Source organism: Theropithecus gelada, chromosome 1 (assembly GCF_003255815.1).
Source record: "Theropithecus gelada isolate Dixy chromosome 1, Tgel_1.0, whole genome shotgun sequence".
In the NCBI taxonomy this organism is placed as follows: domain Eukaryota; kingdom Metazoa; phylum Chordata; class Mammalia; order Primates; family Cercopithecidae; genus Theropithecus; species Theropithecus gelada.
In genome coordinates, this window is record NC_037668.1 from 150,425,440 (window position 1) to 150,448,778 (window position 23,339).

Here is a 23,339-nt window from a genome sequence, read left to right on the forward strand (position 1 = left end):
TCCCTACAAGAAATAAACAAAATAAGCCTTAAGAAAATAAAAGCGATTTCAGTTAATATAATATACGCTTTCTTAAAATTCCCCTAATCCTAAGGATGATGTTGGGGGCTAGTTTTAGAAAACTTACTGACCATCAAATTGTTTAGGAATTGATCAATAAATTTATGTAGGATATGAACAAGGTAAGTAGTCCAAACGTTTTGTGGTATAAGGTCTAGAAGATTGGTTGGTAACTACCTTCTTTAGACTTCAGTACCACCGGGATGCTTAATTGTCTTTTCCTTACAAAAAACCATTCAGGCACCTGTGTTCAGCATTCAGTCTACTTCAGTGTCAAGACAAGGTCTAACAATAATAAAATATGACATAAATATACGGTAATATAATAGAAACAACCTTGAATCTATATGCGATTTCAAATATCTTATTTCAAAACTGAATTTCACTATATTTGGTTTTCATGACTAGCCACCGAGGGAAACAGTCTGCATGTATTTAGCAAGGGTATATCAACACATTGAAAATATTTCTTAAATATTTTGAATAAAGGAATGACAAACACTCAGCATGAAAAGTAACATCCTGGAGTTCTACCTACCTAGATCATATCTAAATTCTCAGCAGCAAGCAGGAGACTCAGAAAATGCTGACTTTAATTACAAACTTTATTTGTCAATACAATTCACAGTTTATACATGGTGCATTCCACCATATAAATTTTCGGAACAGTTATTTGAGGAAATGGGTGTAGCTTTCTTTCTAAAAGAGCCTGACTTTCTACAATTTTGGTTGGAATTTCTTTTTAACTTTATAAAAGTACTTTTAACAAATTAATTGAATATTTACATTTCTAGCTTAAATTTAAATGTTGGAAAATAAGCATCTATTAGTTTGTTTGTTTTTAAAGATTCTGGGTTTTTCAGGACCCTAATCTGAATGCCACTTATTCAGATACAGCTCCCACCCCTACACACAAAAAAGTAAAAGAAATCAGTTTGCATTTATATTTAGGGAAATTATTTTCTTTCTGCATTTTAAAAATTATATATATATACAATGTACAGCAGATCTAAGTATGAAAATAAAGGAAAGGGTAGCAATTTACGGGGTGCATTTACTGAATTTTTTCTGAATCTTGGAACCATCTGAAGAATTATGGGATATAAAATTAAACTAAAAAGAATAATCAGCCTCTTTTATGTTAAAAAAAAAAACACACAGCAAACTCTCAAAATTTAAATTGTGCTATAACAGCTTTTTCTCTAATGTCAGAGATGAATTATGCCTGCAATCTGCATTTTTCTATGTGCAAAGTCACAGTGATCCCAACTTCAACTTCTGCCCTCACAGCCAAGTCACAACTCCAAAAGTACACCCACAGAAGGCTAGGACTGTGCCCTGCACTCACCACTGTGCCACCTCCTCTCATCTGGCAAAAGTCACCCAACGAAAAGAAAATTATATAAGCCTTTCATACATCAAAAAGCAATTAGAAGCTGGCAGTATACTGTTTATTAGCAAATACTTGTAAGACATTGTTTTGCTATTTCCTTTCCATCAGAATGATAATTCACACCCACCATTTTAAATTGCCTCCAGTAATACCCATTTTTAACAGTTTTCTTCTGTCAGGTCATTTATATATATATAGATAGATAGATAGATTTTCTTCTTCTGCCTTTAAAAAATGTATAGTTATTAATAAATGATAAATTCCAAATACTGCCAGGAAAAAGGGGATTGTTTGGGAGCAGCCAATTTTACCAGCCTGGTCATAATTACACTGTATATATGTACCACTGGTACCTGAGTCAAATAAATACTCAGAGGGGCCACCTCTGTACCTCATTTCTCTGCAGTGCCTTTAACACTAGGCAACGCTGAGTGTTGCTTCAATGTCCATGTAATTTGGCATCTATTTCTTCTTCGGGCATCATCACTTCAGTCATTTTACACACTGTTTCCAGCAAGGTATGGTGTTCAAAAGGGAGAACTGGGGTAAAAGACTAGAGAGGTGAGCCTAGGGGTGGGGGCAGGGAAGGAGAAACCACACATTAGCTAGAGAGGTTCTGTTTCTTCATAAGATAAGGCACTGACAGAAAATTTCTTAGGTAAAAGGCTGCATAAGAATTTCTTGTCATTTACAAAAAAAAAAAAAAAAGAAGAAATTGTTGTCATCCATAAATGGTCTATATCTAGGCTCAGTTAGGTAGACCCTGAAAAGTTAAGAACTGATCCCTCAAAGCTACATTGTTACCAGAAACAATTCTAATTCATTCTGAGGCCTTATGGCACATTAGGGAAAGAGAGAGGAAAACAGTCTGGGCACAAAAAGGCATCAGACATTGCTTGTCATTCCACTCGTCAAAGAAAGTGGACCATTCAACAAGCATCATCAGAAAGAAAGTGCTGGCTCAGAATTCCAAATTCTCTTGATGATAGATGACCATGATGGATGTATCTATTTTGTTCCCCCTTTGAGCTCATGCACAATTTAAAAAATGCTACCAGCAACAGTCATAAAGAGCATAAAGAAGTCCTCACCTATGGCTATGCCTAAGGTTATTCAAAGAGAGGGCTATTTGATGTTCTCAATCACAGCAATCTCTTCGCCAGCACAGTGTGGCGTCAAACCATTCAGATAGATACTCTCAGTCTTCAGTAAGGGAGGCAAGACATCCCTCTCGCTGGTCAGGTGGTTCACTGACAGGGTCCTCCTACAAGGAGTCAGCTCCTGATTGTGATTTCCAGCCAGTTCTGCCGAGAGCTTCCGCTTGATGGAGGTGGCACGCTGGAACTTGTCATAAATCTCCACACTCAGTCGCCTCCTGGTTTCTTTGAATTCGGCTGTGACGTTGGCTGTCCACTCAGCAGCGTGCGCTCTGAACTCTCCCACCTGGAACATACAAGCAGAGAAAAAATAAAGATATCGACACGCCGGTCAACATTTTCTGTGCTTTATCTTCTGTTCATTTTATTTCGGGATTTTAAAAAGAAGAGTGGAGTAATCTTTTACAGCACTGGTGGTCTGAGAATTGATGAAATTAGGTGGGGTGTACACAGCAGGATTCTATCTTATATAGATGTGGCTCTAACATTAACCTATGAACTTAAACTCTATGAATCAAACTATATTTCAGGGGCTCTAGATGTGCTTGGTTTTTACACATGAATCCTGTCATTGACATTTTTGATGCTGTAAAAAGGCAATCTCTAGCTTTTTAAAAATATTTTTAGTATTTTTTTCTTTTGTACTTAATTTCAAGAAGTACTAGAATGTACAAAGGGCAGTAAGCTATAGTAGAAGGAGCAAGGCAGAATAAGAGTCTGCAATATGAACCCAGGTGACCTTGTTTAGTTCTGAAAATAGCAATGCTGCTTGCTCAGATGTCAACCTAGTTTTCAGAGATCAGAAATGGTGTGTGCAAGAGTGTTGTGTCCAACCTCATATTGGTCATTTAGGAATTCTCTCTTTCCTAACTAAGCAACAAAATATTTTGTTTCCGCTTTCAGGAAATGCAAATAAATAATAACTGTTAAGTCCACCTTGAAGCCCACTTGGGAAACAGTTAAACCCAAGGCACAGTTTCTCAATAAATGTTTGTGGAATCCGTGAAGTTACTCAGCCCGTGGGCTGCTACCTCCTCAGCTGTAGAATAGACATCTTCACAGTACACACCTAACAGGATGGCGGAGCTAATGAACTTTACGAACTGCAAGATTTTATGCATTTATTATTATGTAGTTCTCTTTTGAGAATTAAAGAAAAAATGTGCCATCAATCACCCTGAGTCCATCAGACATTTTCTTTGACCTCTTTCAAAACTGTGTCTGTATGTTTGTGTCCTAAAACAGAAAATATGACCAATCCTATGGGAATCTTTATAATCTCTTAACTAACCAGAATTTAATAATCTAGACTATCACTTAGAATAATCTCCTAATATGGAATAACTCCTCCATTTTCTTCTAGCACTTCTGTTTTCAGCTTGGGAAATCCACTGAACTCATTTCTTACGTGACCCAGGCTCTCCTTTGCTTCACAAGCAAACAACTATAGCTCTGTTTAATGTATTTAATTTCTGCCCTCTTGATTTTTGTTTTAAAAAATCAACATGGGAAATATAACTGATAGTTTCTAAATGTTTGTACTTATCTGAATTATTGGCGGGGATAGATATGTATGTATATTATAATATGATGTGTACATATACTTGGAAGGAAGGCTATAGATATAAATGTGTGTGTGTGTGTGTGTGTGTGTGTGTGTGTGTGTGTGTGTACTCAAAAACAGAAATGAAACTTCAAATATCCAAGGCAGATAGGAGGATGGTACATGGCAAATCAACTCTTTTTTTAATCCACACATAATCACACATACACATACATTTGGGGATCCACTTTTTATTCTAACAGGCCTTTATTTCCTAGTTATACTGTCCTAACAAGAAATACTTGCTTGATATCTAGGTCTGGCTCTGAAAAAAAAAGCAAAGCTGGAAAAATGAGAACTCTATGGCATGTAGAATCAGCAAGATCAGGCTTTCCTTAACCACTGAGGCAACTTAGGGGAAGCTTGCTGGGAAAGAGGCGCAAAATCTACAGGAATTTATCCTGCAGATACTTACTGTTCCTATAAGGGAACCTGTCCAACTATACTTAGATATACAACTGATTACTAAATATGTAATTCTGTTTTGGGGGGACGCCCAGGTTAGGAAGGCACAGGCAGTATTTATCAGTGGTAACAAACACCCAGTCATTCGGATTTGGCTCCCTACAAATCCCATACACACTTACAAATAAACCCTCCCATAGTTTATATTATTTTTCTATTTTCCACCTAAGTCATGTCTCAAGTTTTGGGGCACAGTCAGAACTGATGGACCTAAAATGAAATCTGTTCCATCAGCTTTGTTTTGGTTACCACCACCCTCTTACCTTACAGCCAATCCTTCATGAACAGAAGGGCTGTGGACTTTCACAGAACCCGCCCCCACTTTACTTTGGTAATTGTCTTCTTATCTTAAAAAATATCTTTTTAATATAAAAGTCACAGGCTTTTTGCATCAAAATTCAAATGTTCACCTATATACTTGCTGCTTTTCTGTCTTTTCTAATGAGAATGTAAGCTCTATATACATCCTCAGCACCTAGAACCTCGTATGTAGCACATTTCCAATAAGTACCTGTTAAATGAATAAATATATCACTGCAAATACACATACTTTGTAATCTCATACCACAATGATAGTAATTAGTGTAGGATTTATAGCATACACGCTATCAATTGTTTTTCTTCTATCTGTATACACTAATCTTACTTTCTGCCTCTTCCATCTCAATTATCATCAATATTTTGCAAAGAAAAGGTCTTATAGTACACACATTGTTTTGTACATAGCTTTTTTTCTCATCTAATTTTAGTCCTGTACTCATGTTAGTACTCATTATTTCAGCTCATAGTTTATATCAGCCACCTAGCGCTCCCCAAGGAGAATGGCTACGGCATGATTTAATCATTCCCCTATTGGTGAATATTTGGATATGTTTAATTTTTTTTAGGTTTAGCTATTAAAAATAACGTTTCAGTGAATATGCTTGTACCTACACTTTTGCTAATGGGTACAAAGTATTACTGCAAGTGGAAACACTGGGTTGAAAAGCATGAGTATTGATATGGCTTGACTGTGTTCCCACCCAAATCTTATCTTGAATTGTAGCTCCTGTAATTCCCATGTGTCATGGGAGGGACCTGGTGGGAGGCAATTGAATCATCGGGGTGGGTCTTTCTCGTGTTGTTCTCATGATAGTGAATTAGTCTCACGAGATCTGATGGTTTTATAAAGGGGAGATCCCCTGCATTCGCACTCTTGCCCACTGCCATGTAAGAAGTCCCTTTGCTCTTCCTTCCCCTTCTACCATGATTGTGAGGCCTCGCCAGCCACGTAGAACTGTGAGTTCATTAAATCTCTTTCCTTTATAAATTACCGAGTCTCAGGTATGTCTTTACCAGCAGTATGAGAACAGACTAATACAAATATTTTCTGATTTTGCAGACACTGTGAATTTTCTGTCTGATTTTACTGGAAAGGCGGAACAATGTGCTGGATCTAAACCCCTAAGTTTGAATTCTGGCTCCACCACATACTCATTGTGTGTCTTAGGGTAAGTTTTTTTAACGTCTTTAGCCTCATTTTCTCCTGTGAAGTGGGGTAAACAATAGAATCTTCCCTATAGAGTTGGTATAACAATCAAATAAGTTAATATATTTAAAAGAGCAACACCAAGCACATAGCAGGCACTAGATACACACACAAAATTTTACACAATAGCATGACATAGACCTGTATTACCAATGAGAGTCCTTTTCATTATGGGTGTTTATTGAGCAGTATTTTCAGACTCAGAACTCCCAGCAGCCTCACCATTTCTTTTCTGCACACTTAGGTATAATCTTTGCATTTTTTGTAGCAAAAAGCACCTTATCATTGGCACCAGCACAGAAAGTATTTTAAATATTTTAATCATCTCTTTATTGCAATTTGAATCTTAAGTGGTCCCGATAAGTTGGACAAAGAATGAAAACGTTTCTTAGGCTTGACTGAATTTTCTCAAGAAGTTTCACAAAGTCACTGTGATCTCACAGGTTGCACTAATGGCAAACACACAGGAATCAGGAACATGTAGAGCTGAGTGCTTCTACCAGTTAGTGATTCCTGCCAATTAGGAAAAGGCTGAATGCAAGAAAGGCTCAGATTTGTTGGAGTCCATAAATTATTAATACTTTGTTATCTTTAGCATTCAATTTCTGTCAGAGGCTAGTATTTTTGTCTAATTTTGGAAACATATTTTTTTCTCATTTCTGTAGAATTCCCAGAGGTGGAAAAGTAAACACTGCAAATCATAAGAGCTGTAGTAACAATCTGTCAGAAATGGGGAGGGAAAGGTAGGGGCATGAATGGCAGCCTCACCTTCTAGCTGTATAACCACATTCTATGTGCCCACAGCTATGCAATTTAACCTTCTTTGAGCTTAAGATTCCTTATCTATAAAACAGGGCTAATAACCTATTTCACAGGACAAGCGAACGAGATATATATACAGCCATGAGCTACATAATGATTTTTTTGGTCTGCATATACAACAGTGCTCCAAAAAAATTATAATACTATATTTTTACTGTACCTCTTCTATATTTAGGTATGTTTAGATATACAAATACTTACCATTGTGTTACAAGTGCCTGCAGCATTCAGTACAGTAACATGCTATACAGATTTGTAACCTAGGACCAATAGGCTACGGTATACAGCCTAAGTGTACAGTAGGCTATACCATGTAGGTTTGTGTAAGTGTGCTCTATGATGTTGGCACAATAGTGAAATTGCTTAAAGCCACATTTTCTCGTAACATAGCCCCATCTTTAAGCGATGCACGACCATGTGTATGTGTATATATACATACATATATATGTGTGTGTGTGGGCATATCTGTGTGTGTTCTCAAAATATAAGGGGTTACACAAGTATTAATTATGATGATAGGTGAAGATTATATGGTTTGCCGAGGGTGCTTTAAGTATTTATTACTTCTAAGGTCTAAACATCTTTTAGAGGAGTGCAGGGCAAATTCATGCTATACAGAAATCTACCCTATAGCGGGTTACATTAGGGTGAGGACACAGTGCCTCAATTTCCTAAAGATACTGAAAACAATACATTGACTCATAAAAGTGTGCACTTGGGCAACTCATCTAAACCACCAATAACAGTATATGTTCATTTCTTTAAAAAAATCTTATTTTTCTTTTTTTAGTTTTTTTTTCTTTGTTTTGAGAAAGGGTCTCACTCTGTCTTCCAGTCTGGAGTACAGTGGCACGATCATGGCTCACTGCATCCTTGACCTCCTAGGCTCAAGCAATCCTCCTGGCTTAGCCTCCCAAGTAGCTGGGACTACAGTGCACACCCCCATGCCCAGCTAATTTTTTTAATTTTTTGTACAGATAGAATCTCCTGAGATTGCCCAGGCTGGTCTCAACTTTGTGAGCTCAAATGATTCTCCTGCCTTAGCCTCCTAAAGTGCTGGGATTACAGGTGTGAGCCACAGTACCCAGCCTGTTCCCCCTTTGTTGTGCCCTTTCTACTATTCTTTACAATACTTTAGGAATATAACTGCCCAAACCAAAGCATGAAAATCAGGAGGAAAAAAAGAGAAAAATAGAGTCCCTCAAAAACTAAACCAAGGCAAGAAAGAATTAATTATTCACATTCCAAAACAAAGAAAAAAGAAAAAAAATATTGACCTTATATTATAGCAAGGGTATCTAATCCTTTGACTTCCCTGGGCCACATAGGAAAAACTAGAATTGTCTTGGGCCACAACTAAAATATGCTAACACTAATGATAGCTGATGAGCTAAAAATAAATATATTGCAAAGTATCTCATAATGTTTTAAGTTTATGAATTTATTTTGGGCTGTTTTCAAAGCTATCCTGGGCCCCATGCAGCCCACGGACCATGGGTTGGACAAGCTTGGTTTATAGCAATGTAGTCATTTTTCACGAAATAACACATAATCCCCTAATGTACAGACTCACATCTTTTACTGGTGATAAAATTGTCTATTCAAACTCTAAAGATGCTTTTTTGTTTTCAAAGAAATTCAAAAATAAGTTCCTGAGAATATCACATTTATATAAGTAAAATTTTTTCTTAATAGAAATAATGCTTTTGGTGTTCTGGGTAATTAAAATTAATCCTTGTGCATTAAAATACTTTTGCTTCATTGGATTTTTATAAAAAAATCTTTCAGCAACTTAAATAGTATTTCATCTTCCTATAACCAAGCAATCTGCATTACTTAGTAAACCAAGCTGAGGACAAAAAGTGAGCAAAAACAGCTCCAAAAAATCACAACGAATGTTCCTACAGGTCATATTATTTACGGAAGAAAGAGGTCTTTACTGGAATTCCATATATTCTTAACTTTCACATGCTGCTCACAGCCCAGGTGATCTGATTTACAAAAGAAAAGGAAGGAAATGGAGTGCTATATATAAACAAGCACTTGTTCTCCGACTCTGCTAGAACTGTTCTCATCCACCTCGCTAAGTTCTCTGTCCTTAACTCGCCGGATCGTCACAGCTGCAAATGGCACTGCTCCGTCCCTCCCAATCAGTGTTTGCTCTTAATTTCTGAGTCAGCACACTCTCATGGCTGTTGTCTTACTGTTCGGGTCAATTTTCTCAATCAACTTTGTAGCTTCATTTTCTTTTACCCTCCTCCTTAACTACCTTTGTTCTGCAGGGTTCTATTTTCATTCTCCTTGGATAATCACATCCTTCCGATTGTTTCAATTACCATCTATTTGCTGATGACTCCCAAATCCATATTTCTAGGTCAAATCTTTACTGAATTCCGCATCTGTATAACTGACTGCTTATTAAGTCTCTTCACTTTCGATGGCTCCCAGGAATCTCAAACTTAACATGTCCCTAAGTGAAATCATTTAACTTCTTTAACTTTGTTGTTGTTGTTGTTGCTGTTTTTACATTTAATATAGCATCGTGTTACCACTAAGTTTCCTAAGTTGAACTTCAATATAATCCCTTGCTCCTCCTCTTACTGAATCTTACATCAAGTTCTTATTCAGATTTGTTCACTACAGCAACTCTTATATCCAGCTCTAATTCTTGCTTATTTGCTTCTTTTCCTCTCAATTCCTTCACTTCTTTCCATTCCTATTGTCAAAACTGTGGAAGAGTCCACCATTTTGACTCATGTGCATTACTTCTGCGGTCTGCTAACCAGTCTTGCTGACTTAATTCCCTATCCCCTCAAATGCGTTCTCCACGCAGCCGCCAAATTGCCCTGTAATGAACACAAATCAACTTAGTACTTTCCCCTGCATAAAACCAATTGATTCCCGTTTCACTCACAATAAAGTTCCAACTCTTTAAAGTGGCTCATGTAATCTGGGGCTTACCTACTGTTTCAGCCTCAGTTCTAATTACCACCTGTCTCAAACTCCACTTCGGGGGCCATCCTGAACGTTTCTTTTATTTCCTCAAAATCCTACTCTTTCTTTTGCCTTTGTTCATTCATTACCTGTTTTTCTCTCTGTCCAGAATGCTGTTTCCCAGTCCCTCTCTAGCATATTTCCTACTCACGCTAAACTGGACATCCTCATGGAGCCATTTCCCGATCCTCTAGAATACATTAGAATCATCTGCTAGTTGTACCCATCCCCCTCTGTACTTCCCTAGCATTACTGCTCAACACAACTTATTACAATTACTAGTCTAATTGCTCTCCTGACTTCATGACACTAGAGAGGATAAGTCCACCATATTCTATTCAGTATTCCCAGCTCCTAGAAGAAGGTACATCGTGAGAATTCTGTCAGACTTTGTTGGATAAATGGGTAAGTGAATAAAGGACAACCAAATAAATCACATTTTTGATACACAATCCAGTACAAAGAATCTGCTTCCTGGTTGACTGTGTTGGGGATAATCTTGATCTTCTCAGCAGGAAGATGCAGCCGGTGAAAAGCACTGACTCATAGCCATTGCTATTCATAGTAAAGGTCCAAAATATGTTTCCTCAAACTAACTTTTTAGTCATTGCAGAGACTCCTCAGCATTCTAAGAAGCCTATGATGCTAATATCTCATTCTCAAAGTGAAGAACTTCACGCCTATTGTATATATAGATCCTTTAAATCAGATTTTCTTTCTTTCTTTTTCTTTTTTTCCTTTCTCCTTACCAGCCCTCTAACTCTTTTCACCTCTCACACCACTTTTCATGACAACACCTCACCAGGCTATTCCAGAACCTGGACTTTATCATCTTTACGGAATGCAATCTGTGAAGTTAAGGAAAGGTTGGCCAGGCGCAGTGGTTCATGCCTGTAATCCCAGCACTTTGGGAGGCCGAGGTGAGTGAATCACGAGGTCAGGAGATTGAGACCATCCTAGCCAACATGGAGAAACTCCATCTTTACCAAAAATACAAAAAATTAGCCAGGCATGATGTCATGAGCCTATAGTTCCAGCTACCCCGGAGGCTGAGGCAAGAGAATCGCTTGAACCTGGGAGTTGGAGGTTACAGTGAGCTGAGACCACACCACTGCACTCCAGTTTGGGCAACAGAGTGAGATTCTGTTGCAAAAAAATAAATAAATAAATAAAATAAAAAAGATATGTTAACAATTTCACTTTAGAAGAATCACTAACATCTTCCTCTGCAACTATAAGTGTTAATCCTCTGATAGCTTTTCAATGGAGCAAAGACTCATGATTCCAGAGGCCTAGAATCTGCCTCCTCAATAAAGGTTCCAAACCTTACCGTCCTCAGGTTATCTAACGTACCTCAAATAATATTAAGAAAGCCCTTGTCATGGTGGTAACATAATTTGAAAACAAGCACTTGCCATATTTCAACATTTTTAGAGTAATTTTCTTGAAGTACATAAGATTGATAGGGTGGCCTGAAAAGGATAAAAGTTCCCTATTCTAGAAGTTCACGATTTATGAAGTTTACAGTAAGCTCATTTGTAACCATAAGGAATAGTTAATACTCCACTGACTCCAGTCAGCTATGTGGCCAATTTTTTGAAGGTAAGGACCATTGCTCTGTTTCTTATCAAGTTCAACTTTCCTTCCTACCTTCTCCACACTGCAACATCTTGGATAGTGCTATGAGTATAGTAATTTAATAAAATAAGTTTAGTGTTTAGTCTTCCCAATTAGATGGTAAGTTAATGACAGAGGCTATGCATTCTATCAATTTCTTCTCCTCATAATAGTACCCAACATGGTAATTTGAATAGCCCAGACTCCTACACACATTCTAACTGACTGGTGAGAGAAATCTGTGACCATTGACTGACAGAGCCCTCCTCCTGTACAAAAACATTCTGGATATGCAAAGGTGATATTTGCATAGGTTCTCTACCAGTGTGTGTTGGTACAGCCTGAAGAGAAAGCAAGTTATAAACTAATTTTAATCACACTAAAATCTTCATGTCCTTTGATAAAAGTCAGTAATTTATAGAAATTAATTCTGACCACGAATTTTCAGCAAAGGAAAAGGCAAGTATGTAAGAAGATATTCTTTGAGCCATATTTTTAATAGCATAATCTTGAGGCTAATAAATGTCATATATGAAGTTAATGTTTATGAAAAGACTTTCAGCTACTGAAACCACTTTTCTTACTACTATGGTTATATTAAGTGATTAAAAAAATGCATTTTTACCAACTGATTATAGCTTTGTAAAATAATGGATGCATATAAGGATATACAAAATAATACTAAAGTTTATAGCATTATTTTAAATAATATCTTTCTTCTAAAAATGTCTAAGTATGAAATACAGTTGTTAACTGTCTTAATGATGAAGTGTGGCTGCAACACCGAACATTCACTTGTTGCAGAGTAAACTCAACTTATTAAGTGATAAAAAATAAAATAAAATTGCATTTTTACCAACTGACTATAGCTTTCTGAAATAACGTATGCATATAAGGATATACAAAGTACATAAAAATGGAAACTATGGATTTTAGCAATTACCTATTGAGTATCTATTATATGCCAAGTCCTGGGCTTAGTGTTAGCTTTCTTGAAGTAAAAAGTTATTTACATAGTATTTTTATTTCCTTTTAAGTTTCCCTTTACTGGTGTTATATTATACAGTAAACAGCATATCCAGCCCTAAATAAACCTTGTGGAGGCAGAGTTCTTTATTGGGTGCTATTTATTTGCTCAACACAATCTAAGTATCAGAATTGGACTGCAATTGCCCCTGATTCAGGTATCACAGTAAAAAAATACCTGAAGAAGCCATTTAATTTTCAATGGTGTAAAGAAATTTAAAAATGATTGAGGTTATTTGAGTCTATATTTCCGAATTGTAGTTCTACACTGATGACTAAAGTGTAATTCATTATATTTTACTACACACACAGGAGTGTGATTAAGGGTAGTTACCAGTCCTGAATTTCATGTTTGCATAATGTTTTCACTTCTGTAAGTTTCCTTGGCTCTCTCCAGCTCTACTCCAGGTCATTTGAGTAGTTATTTCCTTCTCACAAAAAGTATAACATGATTTAAAGAAAATTGTCAGTCTTTTCAGTTTGAAAAAAGATTTTTTTTACATTGCATTTTTTTAAGTGTTTGGTCTTTATCAAACTGCATTTCTAAGGAGATGATTTTCCTCCAAACAACTCTGCAAAATGCTAGCTCCCTATTTTTGCAAGAAAGTAAAGCCAATTTTTGAGGAGCAGTACTTCTTGATACTTTTTCTCCCTCTGATGTTTTTGAGCCATGCATCTGTGATAGGAGGACGGGAGGATGTATCATCCTACCATGACTTTTGATAGAACAGTTTCCAGAGTCAGTTTCATGTAAAAACGTTTTCTCCACATGGCAGAAATGATTGGCTCCCCTCTAACTGGGGTTACCTAGAATTTCAGTGTTGAATAGTAGCTAATACCCAGGAGGTTCTCCAATTTTCGATAATGCTGTTGCATGAGTCCTGTTTTCCATAAAATTCAACAATCACCAAGAGATTGGACATCGTTTCATTTTCAATATGCTGCCTAACTTATCTATATAAACTTAGACAACTCCTCAAATTTAGACTAATTCTAAACAAAATTATTTACTTAGCTTAATTATCTATTTCACTTTGACCTTCAGAGCCATCCAAAGCTTTGTTCTCCTGAACAAGGCTTTAGCACTCCCATGCCTTTCCATACATTGGAAAACCTAACATTCTCTGTTCAGTACTTTTTTTTCCCCCAGTATACTTTCCCCAACTACCTGTGAGCTTTGAAATCCTGCAATACTCTTTATAGAGTTTTGATTTCTGGTCATGAATAAAAGTATAAAAATCAAAATTTTCTAGTACTCTAAATAGTCCATCTCCAAAAGATGAGTATCCCAACAGCATTATTACAATTATTTGCAGTCAGCCACCTTAGAATAGAAATATATGGTATGATTTGGAAGCATGGAAACAGCAACTCTGCCAGGTGTTCTATGGTAAGAGAGCAATTCATATTTTCTTTCTTTCTCTCAAAGACCCTTCCACCATGCATTCCTTTGACTTACTGCCTTCCTTTCTCACTTTATGTACAAGGTCATTTCCTCCCCCCGCTTGCAGTCCTACAATCTTGTCCTAATCAGTTTCTTCCTATGGAGCTTATCTGTATTTTCATTTGAATTGGCTATACTTTCCCTTCTTAAGTAATCTTCAACTGACTATAAATAACTGTCGTTTGTCAAAGGTAAGCCAGTCCCTGTCCCAGAATCATCACTAGATAAGGGATTTCTACCTGAAACTCCGTAAGGTTTTTCCAATTACCAACAGCCAACTCAAGTGTCGATAATACATTTTCTTCACCAGAAATAAAACTACTGAGGTCTTCTTGATCTTTGACCAGGATTTTTTTCCTGTCCCTTTTTAAGGTGGGATTTTAAGTTTAATTTGCTTTTCTCAGTGCTTGAATGCTTGTATACCTTAATGCTTTGAGGAAAACTAAAATATTAAAAGTAGTTAGCTGAGTTAAAAACATCTCTGTAGTTAAATTTGTAAAAATAATTAGAAGCCTACTTTGCATTCCAATTTCAGCAGTTGCCTAGACTAAAATTCCTAATAATTATCATTAATTCATTTTCTAAAGTATTGATGTTTCCTTGTATTGTTGAACTGTGCTGGTAAAAAGAACATTTCCAATTATTCTCTTTACCAACCAGGTTTAAAGAAAAAAAAAAGCATAAAAGGATTATTTAAGTATCACATTATCTTGACAGAACAGTACATGATGTTTTCTCTGGTTGTCAGAAAAGTATATGTAATATTCATAAAGTCTCCTTAATCTAACCTGCTTTTTTTGGTTAGTAATTTCTCTACTTCTTTAATATTACACATATTAATGTGACTGTGGAAAGATGAATTACAAGAGTACTCAATCTTTTTAAATAAAGACAATGTCAAGAAAAATAATACTAAAATTTATAGCATTATTTTAAATAATATCTTTCTTCTAAAAATGTCTAAGTATGAAATACAGTTGTTAACTGTCTTAATGATGAGGTGTGGCTGCAAAACCACTCACTTGTTGCAGAGTAAATTCAACTTATTTTTGTCATCGTATCACTGAGCACCCTAGAAATTCTCTTCACTGCCCTGCTATTGGGGTTTCTTTAACAATCCATTTTATGAAGCTCATCCAAATTACACAATATCTTATTGTATTGTAAAGATGATAATATAGTTTGGGTAGTTGTCCCCACCCAAATCTTATGTTGCATCACAATCCCCAATACTAGAGGTGGGGACTGGTGGGAGATGTGTGGGTCATGGGGGTGGATCCCTCATGGCTTGGTGCTGTTTTCATGGTAATGGGTTCTTGCCAGATCTGGTCATTTAAAAGTGTGTGTCACTCCCACCCCACTCTCTCTTGCTCCTACTTTTGCCATATTACGTGCCTGCTCCCACTTTGCCTTCCATGAGGAATAAAAGCTTCCTGAGGCCTCCCCAGAAGCAGATGCTGCCATGCCTGCTGTACAACCTGCAGAACCAGGAGCCAATTAAACTTCTTTTCTTATAAATTACCCAGTCTCAGGTATTTCTTTATAGCAATGCAAGAACAGCCTAAATACAGATGAGGATACTGAGTTTCAGAAACAATATAATTTGTGTACTTAGATAAAATTTCATATACTGTTATATGATTGAGCTATAGTAACTAGATACAGTTGATTCTTGAACAATATGCATTTGAACTGTGTGGGTCTACTTATACATGGATTTGGTTCTGCCTCTGCAATCACTGAGACAGCAAGACCACCCCCTCCCTTTCCCCCCAACTCCTATTAAACCTACTTAACATGAAGAAAATCAGAATGAAGGCCTTTATGATGGTTCATTTCCACTTAATAGTAAACATATTTTCTCTTTCCTATGATTTTCTAAATAATATTTTTATTTTCTCTAGCCTACTTTACTATAAGAATACAGTACATAATAATATACAAAATATGTGTTAATTGACTGTTATCAGTAAGGCTTCTCAATAGTAGCCTATTAGTAGTTTTTTTGTGTTTTTCATTTGTTTGTTTGTTTGCTTGTTTGTTTTGAGACAGTCTCACACTGTCGCCCAGGCTGGAATGCAGTGGTGCGATCTCGGCACACTGCAACCTCCGCTTCCCTGTTTCAAGCAACTCTCCTGCCTCAGCCTCCCGAGTAGCCGGGACTACAAGCGCCTGCCACCATACCTGGCTACTTTTTGTATTTTTAGTAGAGACGAGGTTTCACCATGTTGGCCAGACTGGTCTCGAACTGCTGATCTTGTGATCCACCCACCTTGGCCTTTCGAAGTGCTGGCATTACAGGCGTGAGCCACCGCACCCAGCCACGTAGTTTTTTAAGGAGTCAAAAGTTACACAAAAATTTTTGACTGTGCAGGGAAAGGGGTCAGTGCCCCTCACTCCTGCATTGTTCAAGGGTAAACTGTTATTTGTCAGGAGAATGTGGAAACTCTACAAGTACCACTGTCTGATGACTGGGGTGGTTGTAGTGATGAGGTGGTGGGGGGTAATCATCCGTCTGTTGTTCAAGTTCTTAAGGAATTAAAAAAATACCAAGTCAAAAGTAATAACTGAATAAAGAAGGGGGCTGCAATCTTAAAGTCATTTGCCATAATATGCATGGAAGTTTTAGAAATAGTGAAGCATGCATCGAAGTGGTAGTATACAGACTGAAAATGGAGGAGAGCATTTACATGCTTTGTTCACGGAAACACTAGGACTTGTGATGCATAAGTCATGGAGGTGAGAAAGAAGACAGCATCAGGAATGACTGAAAGGATTCTGGCATGAGCAACTGGATGAATGCTGGGTAATATTTACTAAGACTGGGACATTAGAGTAGGACATTGTGGGGGAGCGATACTAGGATTCCATGTGGGTTATGTTAAATTTGAGGTGGTAAATAAGTGGTTGATTTAAAAAATATTCCCCTTCCCAGCAGCTACTGCCATCCTCTTGGGGGAGTTTCCATTTCTCTGTCAGTGACTCACCTTCAAACTTTCCAGCACTTTAACCTTTGCTGTAGGTCAATATCCACTCCCAGGTTCATAGAGTGGATCGAATCTCATCCACAACTCTAATCATTCCAGCTGCTTTACTGTATTTTCACTATTATCCTATACTATACTGTGACTGCATTAAGTCTTGTGGACAGTTGGTTCATTAGTGCCTTAGTGAAGTGGTCCGCTTTTGACTCCTTCCTTCACTCCTCTATTCCCCTGTGAAACATCATCTCTTCACTGTCCCAGGGTCTTAGGAATTTCTTCTTTGGACTGCTATTCTAGCACTGTATCATGTCTACTGGTTCATGTCTATCATCACATTTCCTATTAGACTCTGGTCACTGAGGGCTGAGGCTGTGTCCTATTCATCTTTCTGTCTCCAGCACCAATCTCAGTGCCTGAAATATAATGGCTGCCCAACAGAACTTTAAAACCCTGAATTGTGCAGATAAAATTAACTGCTTTTTCTTTAAACTACCCTAAGTCCATCATAATAATTAAATCAGACTTATCAGTGTTCAAAAATCCAGTTCAATAAACTAAAGGTGGTTATTTTAAAATTTAAAGCCATTAAATCTAGTTTGCATTCATATTGCAAATTCTGTTCCAAGAAGTGACAGATTTCTTTTTCCTGGGAAATCAAGGGAAGAAATTATTTAGGTTTCTTGGGCTAAAGTAGTCTCTGATCAAGTTAGTTACCAGAATTAGTGTCAGTGCAAGTTATAGATGAGCAGCTGGAGAGTTTAAGAGTGTGAAAAGGAAGATGAGAAGTGAGTAATAAAGAAGGGAGAAAAGAACAAGTTTTCATTTTGTGGTTCTTTGTTGCTGTTGTTTTCAGAGGTTAATGCATGTATATCTAAATACATGCTCCATTGATTTAATAATATCTTTATCACATTTAAACTCTGCCTAATGGAATGTGGGAGAAAATATTCAACATGGTTTAAGCAGATCCAGGAAAATGATTTTTCCAGTTTCTTTTTCAAAGGTGAAATTGCTTCCAGAAATTTGTAAACTCTCCCATGTACAATTGCACGGGTGTGGGTGGTGGACATTTATAGCAATCCTCTGAAATAACTGACAATCCACTGATGAGCCAGTGTTCACTTTGACACTGGATAAAATGAAATACCCAGGCAGTAAAAGAAATATAAGCCCAAAGATATTTTCCAAGACTTGTTTTAGATTTGGAAAAAAATAAGTAATGTGTATTTATACATTTATTTCATCGTCCCTGCAGTTAGTCTTTTACTCCTCTTCTTTCTGTTTTCAATGATATCAATTACAGACCATAAAATTTCTAGGAGGAAAAACACAATCTCTATCATTAGCACAGAAGAAACAGCTTCAGTTTAAGACAGGTTACTGCCAGCAATTCTAATCATAGTCTATAGCTGTGCTGTTTGCTTCACAGCCACTGCCATTGTGGCTACTGGGTGCTTTAAATGTGGCCAGTCTGATTTGAGATGAGCTCTAAGTGTAAGATATACACCGATTTTGAAGATTTATTGTTAAAAAAGAACATAAAATATCTCACTCATGACTTTTATATTATTCAATATTTGCATGTCAAATTATGGTAGTTTAGATATGCTATTGGGTTAAATACAACATATTATTAAAATTAATTTCACGTGTTTATTTTTACTTTTTTAGTAAGACTATTAGAAAATTAAAAATTACATGTGTGGCTTGCATTTCTATTTGTATTGGAAATAGAAATACAACATTCTATATATTATATATAACATATATAACATACAAGTAACACACATAGTATATATAATAGCATATGTATAAAAATACTACATATTAAATATATTATTATATTACATATACTAATCTATGATATACAAAATATATATTATATCATATAATAAACAATATTAATACATAATATAGATGCATTATAGAATATATTACATATTATCTAATATACAATATTAATATATATTCTGTATTAGTGGTTACTTTATGAAGTGCTAGTCCACAGAGTCCTTTCAACACCATGTTTAAACTGGACTACAATAAATCATGCTTTTATTCTTTTATGAATATGTGAAAAAAAGTTCAGAAATCAAGAAAATAAACCAAAATTGGAAAACAATGCAAAATCAGAAATATCCCTCATCCGATTTCAACAAGTAAAAGGAGCAGAGAGGGTCTAATAATGCAAAGTATTCATGCACATTAAGTGAATGCTCACAGCTGCCTTTCCCAAACTAAATATAGCACTGCCAAATTAGTTCTACAGAAATGCTGCTCACTGCGCAGGACATGCCCTGTCTTACAAGCATGCTGCTGTATTTTAATTAACTTGGCTAAACTGTAATGAGGATGCCTAAGAAACAGGAAGAAAAGGCAGAAAATAAAATAAAGGGCAATGGAAATATTGTAGAGGTGGCAGGAAGGCAAGGCTGGCATCTCACCCCAGAAGAGTGCAGGGGCTTACCCTGAACCTGGTGAAACAGATCAGAAGTGCCGTGGGCCTGTCTCCCCAGCTGTATCCACTGATGACTTCTGAATTTGGAATATGGGGAAGAATAATGCCTCTGAATGTAACGATAAAATATGGGACTCTTCCATTGTGAAAGGAAATCAAAGAGCTATACTTCAGTGTCCTTTTAACAAATGTTCCTAAACAGTATCCTAAGGTAGCATGATGGACACACACATGGCCACCCTTTGTCTGTGGCCATCAGAGCTGTCCAAAGCATCTACTTATATTCCATGAAAAGTCAAGGACTGTGACAAGAGAGAAAATGAAATGGAACTCCTTCACTCCCACTGCTAGTCACCTCAGGCAAACTTTCATATGTAGCACTTATGATATCACTTTATGCTTTGGAGAACACGATTTGACCTATTTTTTTTTATCCATTTAACAGGGAGCTGTGTTATAATGGGTTTCTGTTAAACCTTGGTCTAGTTATTCTAAGAAGCCTGTATTACATCAAGTAATAAAGGGGTAAGAAATATTCAAGAAGGAGAGAAGAGGCAGAGGAGAAGCAAAGAATTCAAATGCCTCTCCTGGTGCCTTACCAGTATTACCTATTACCTTTTATTTGGTATTAACTGAAAAAAATGGCTTCTATGAAGCCATTTAACAGGGAGCTGTGTTATAATGGGTTTCTGTTAAGCCTTGGTCTAGTTATTCTATGAAGCCTATAAGTAATAAAGGGGTAAGAAATATTCAAGAAGGAGAGAAGGGGCAGAGGAGAAGCAAAGACAATTCAAATGCCTCTCCTGGTGCCTTACCAGTATTACCTATTACTTTTTATTTGCTATTAACTGAAAAAAAAAAAAAAATCCTCCCAGCTTCATTAGCTTCATTATCTCAATGCTTAGTGAGAAGGAACTTTTTTGTCTTTGTCTGATTTTAACACCTTCAAGGCTCATAACAAAGCTCTCAAAGGCTTTAACTATTCCCAAGTTTCTCCCTCACTAGCCTCCTTATCATCTTGCTTTCAGATGTAAAAGTTGGGTGCTCATGCATTTCGAATAATGGAAGATAAAGACTGCCAGGAAAAGAGAAAGGAGGAGAGAATTAATCAGTTCATTTTTCTCTAGTTTTAAAATACCTTCAAACTGCCAGTTTCTCCAATAAGGGACAATCCATAGAGACATGATTTTTTTTTTTTTTTTTTTTTTTTTTTTTTGAGACAAGGTCTCACTCCCATTGCCCAGGCTGAAGTGCAGTGGCATGATCTGGGCTCCTTGCAACCTTGACCTCCCGGGCTCAAGTCATCCTCCCACCTCAGCCTACTGAGTAGTTGGGGGTACAGGCATGCCACCACACCAGGCAATTTTTTTGTACTTTTTGTAAAGACAGGATTTTGCCATGTTACCCAGGCTGGTCCTGAACTCCTACGCTCAAGGGATCCACCTGCCTTGGCCTCCCAAAGTGCTAGATTACAGGCACAGGTCACTGAGCCTGACCATGATTGCTTTGTGAGACAACATACCCAGCTATCTCAGAGCTTTAGTAAACACAAGGATATGACGCTATTCATGGATGTTGATATGGTTTGGGTGTCTGTCCTGACCCAAATCTCATGTCAAATTGTAAATTCCAGCGTTGGTGGTGGGACCTGGTAGGAGCTGATTAGATCATGGGGACGGATTTCACTCTTACTGTTCTCGTGATAGTGAGTGAGTTACTGCAAGATCTGGTTGTTTAAAAGTGTGTAGCTCCTCCCCCACTCTCTCTTCCTCGTGCTGCAGCCATGCAAATCCTGCCTGCCTCTCCTTAGCCTTTCACCATAATTGTAAGTTTCCTGAGGCCTCCCCAGCCATGCATCTGTACAGCCTGCAGAACAGTGAACCAATTAAACTTTTCTTTATAAATGACTCTGTCTCAGGTATTTCTTTATAGCATTGCAAGAATGGACTAATACAGATGTCGAATGTGGATAAATAGAACATATTTGTAACAGTAAACTGGTTCAAAGAGGCAATGGTGTAGAAATATAAATGTAGAGTTGTTTTGGCCTCAATTAGCAGTGTCATATTAGAGATGAATGCAAAGACCCACAAATGGACAATAGGATAAATTGATTAAGATAGAATATTTATTAAATATACAATTCTAGAGCTTTGACATTACCCAAGAACTTTTGAGACAACACTTTTTAGTTAGTTGCTTTTAATTTATAGAATCTACACTTTTCATCATAAATCCTTGGGTTGATTTGGCAAGGTGGGGTGATCTACAAGATTTACACGTCTAACAATTCCTCTGTGTATTTTAAGGAAATACTGTTTCATGAGATTCAGCTTTAGCTAATTACTATTCATTTAATAGTAATTAATTAGTAATTTATTTAATAGTAATTTTATAGTAAAATTGGGATAACTTTTTTTTTTTGGAGACAGAGTTTTGCTCTTGTCACCCAGGCTGGAGTGCACTTGCATGATCTCGGCTCACTGCAACCTGTGCCTCCCGAGTTCAAACGATTCTCCTGCCTCAGCCTCCCAAGTAGCTGGGATTACAGGCATGCGCCATCATGCTGGGCTAATTTTTGTGTTTTTTTAGTAGACACTGGGTTTCACCATGTTGGCCAGGCTAGTCTCAAACTTCTGACTTCAGGTGATCCACCCACCTCAGCCTCCCAAAGTGCTGGGATTACAGATGTGAGCCACTGCGCCCAGCCCAGGAGAATTTTTTTATAAAGTTTAATCTGCTTATTTAAAATAAGAAGAGTGCTTTTAGTTGGCAATTTTTTCTTAGGCCTCCCTTCAAAAAACCATTATCCTCCCGCTGCACAAAAAGAACTGCAGGAAGCGCATGAGTATTCCCACTGGTAAAATGCAGAGTAACAAAAGCATTGTCTGTCTTGGATGTAAAACTATATAAAACATTTCCATTTGGATAGTATGTAAACTGCATGATGTCTCAAAGTCAGGAATGCATTTATTCCAGTCAAGCATAAGTCCCCCTCACTTTTCCCTCTCGAACTGTGAAAAGACATACTGACTTGTTTTACATGTAGTCCTTAATGCAACACTAATATAAAATATCCACATTAGCATTCATGTGCCAAAAATAGCATCAGTACTCCAAAGATCTTTTAGTGTGTAACCCTGTCAAAGGGAGAGAGAGGTAGAACTAATACTTTCCTGGAGCTGCTCATTCAGAATTCCTAAGTGGATCAAAGGGAATCTCAGACACATCATCTCTAATAAAGAACATTCCTGCTAAGTTCCACTGGAAGAAGAAAACTTGTATTATTTGGAATTAGCAATCATTGTGAAGCCAGCATTTCTGAGCAAAAGTTTTTAAGTTAAAAATAGAAGCAGTAGATTATTTAGCATTATCCATCAAAGGTAACTATATTTTCTCATAGGAGAGGTTGGAAAAACATACCAATTCCTCATTTAGAGAACCACAGTGAATTAATTTCATGTTAAGAACACATTTTCTTTAAGCACCCTTTCACTTTATCCAATACTATTACTATGCTTATTGTTCTCTAGATAAAAGTAGCCCTTCCTGCCTGCATTTTTCTTTACTCAGCCATAGATTTCACCTTTCAAATCAAATACATGCCCTTCAAATCAGCAAATTTGTCATTTTACATAGTTTAGAAAATTTAAAAATATTAAAAAACCTTCTTGAAAATGCTACTAATACTTAAAATAGAATCAACTGTTATAAGGGGCTTTTCACATGTAGGAAGTAGGTACTCTTTAGCTAGAAGACAGGAAATCCTAAGGACCAATTATTTAAAA

The 23,339-nt window shown here is 36.9% G+C and overlaps 1 protein-coding gene across 3 annotated transcripts in view; it reads right to left on the minus strand.

Annotated features, from left to right (window-relative positions):
• Window positions 1-644: 644 nt before the first annotated feature.
• The window catches only part of KCNK2 (potassium two pore domain channel subfamily K member 2), a 240,679-nt gene continuing 217,984 nt past the window's right edge, over window positions 645-23,339 (minus strand). For all 3 annotated transcript variants that reach the window (XM_025366351.1, XM_025366357.1, XM_025366341.1), the window contains exon 7: window positions 645-2,896. In XM_025366351.1, coding sequence (XP_025222136.1) covers window positions 2,579-2,896 — 318 coding nt within the window. In that variant the 3' untranslated portion in view covers window positions 645-2,578. The remainder of the gene's footprint in view (window positions 2,897-23,339) is intronic.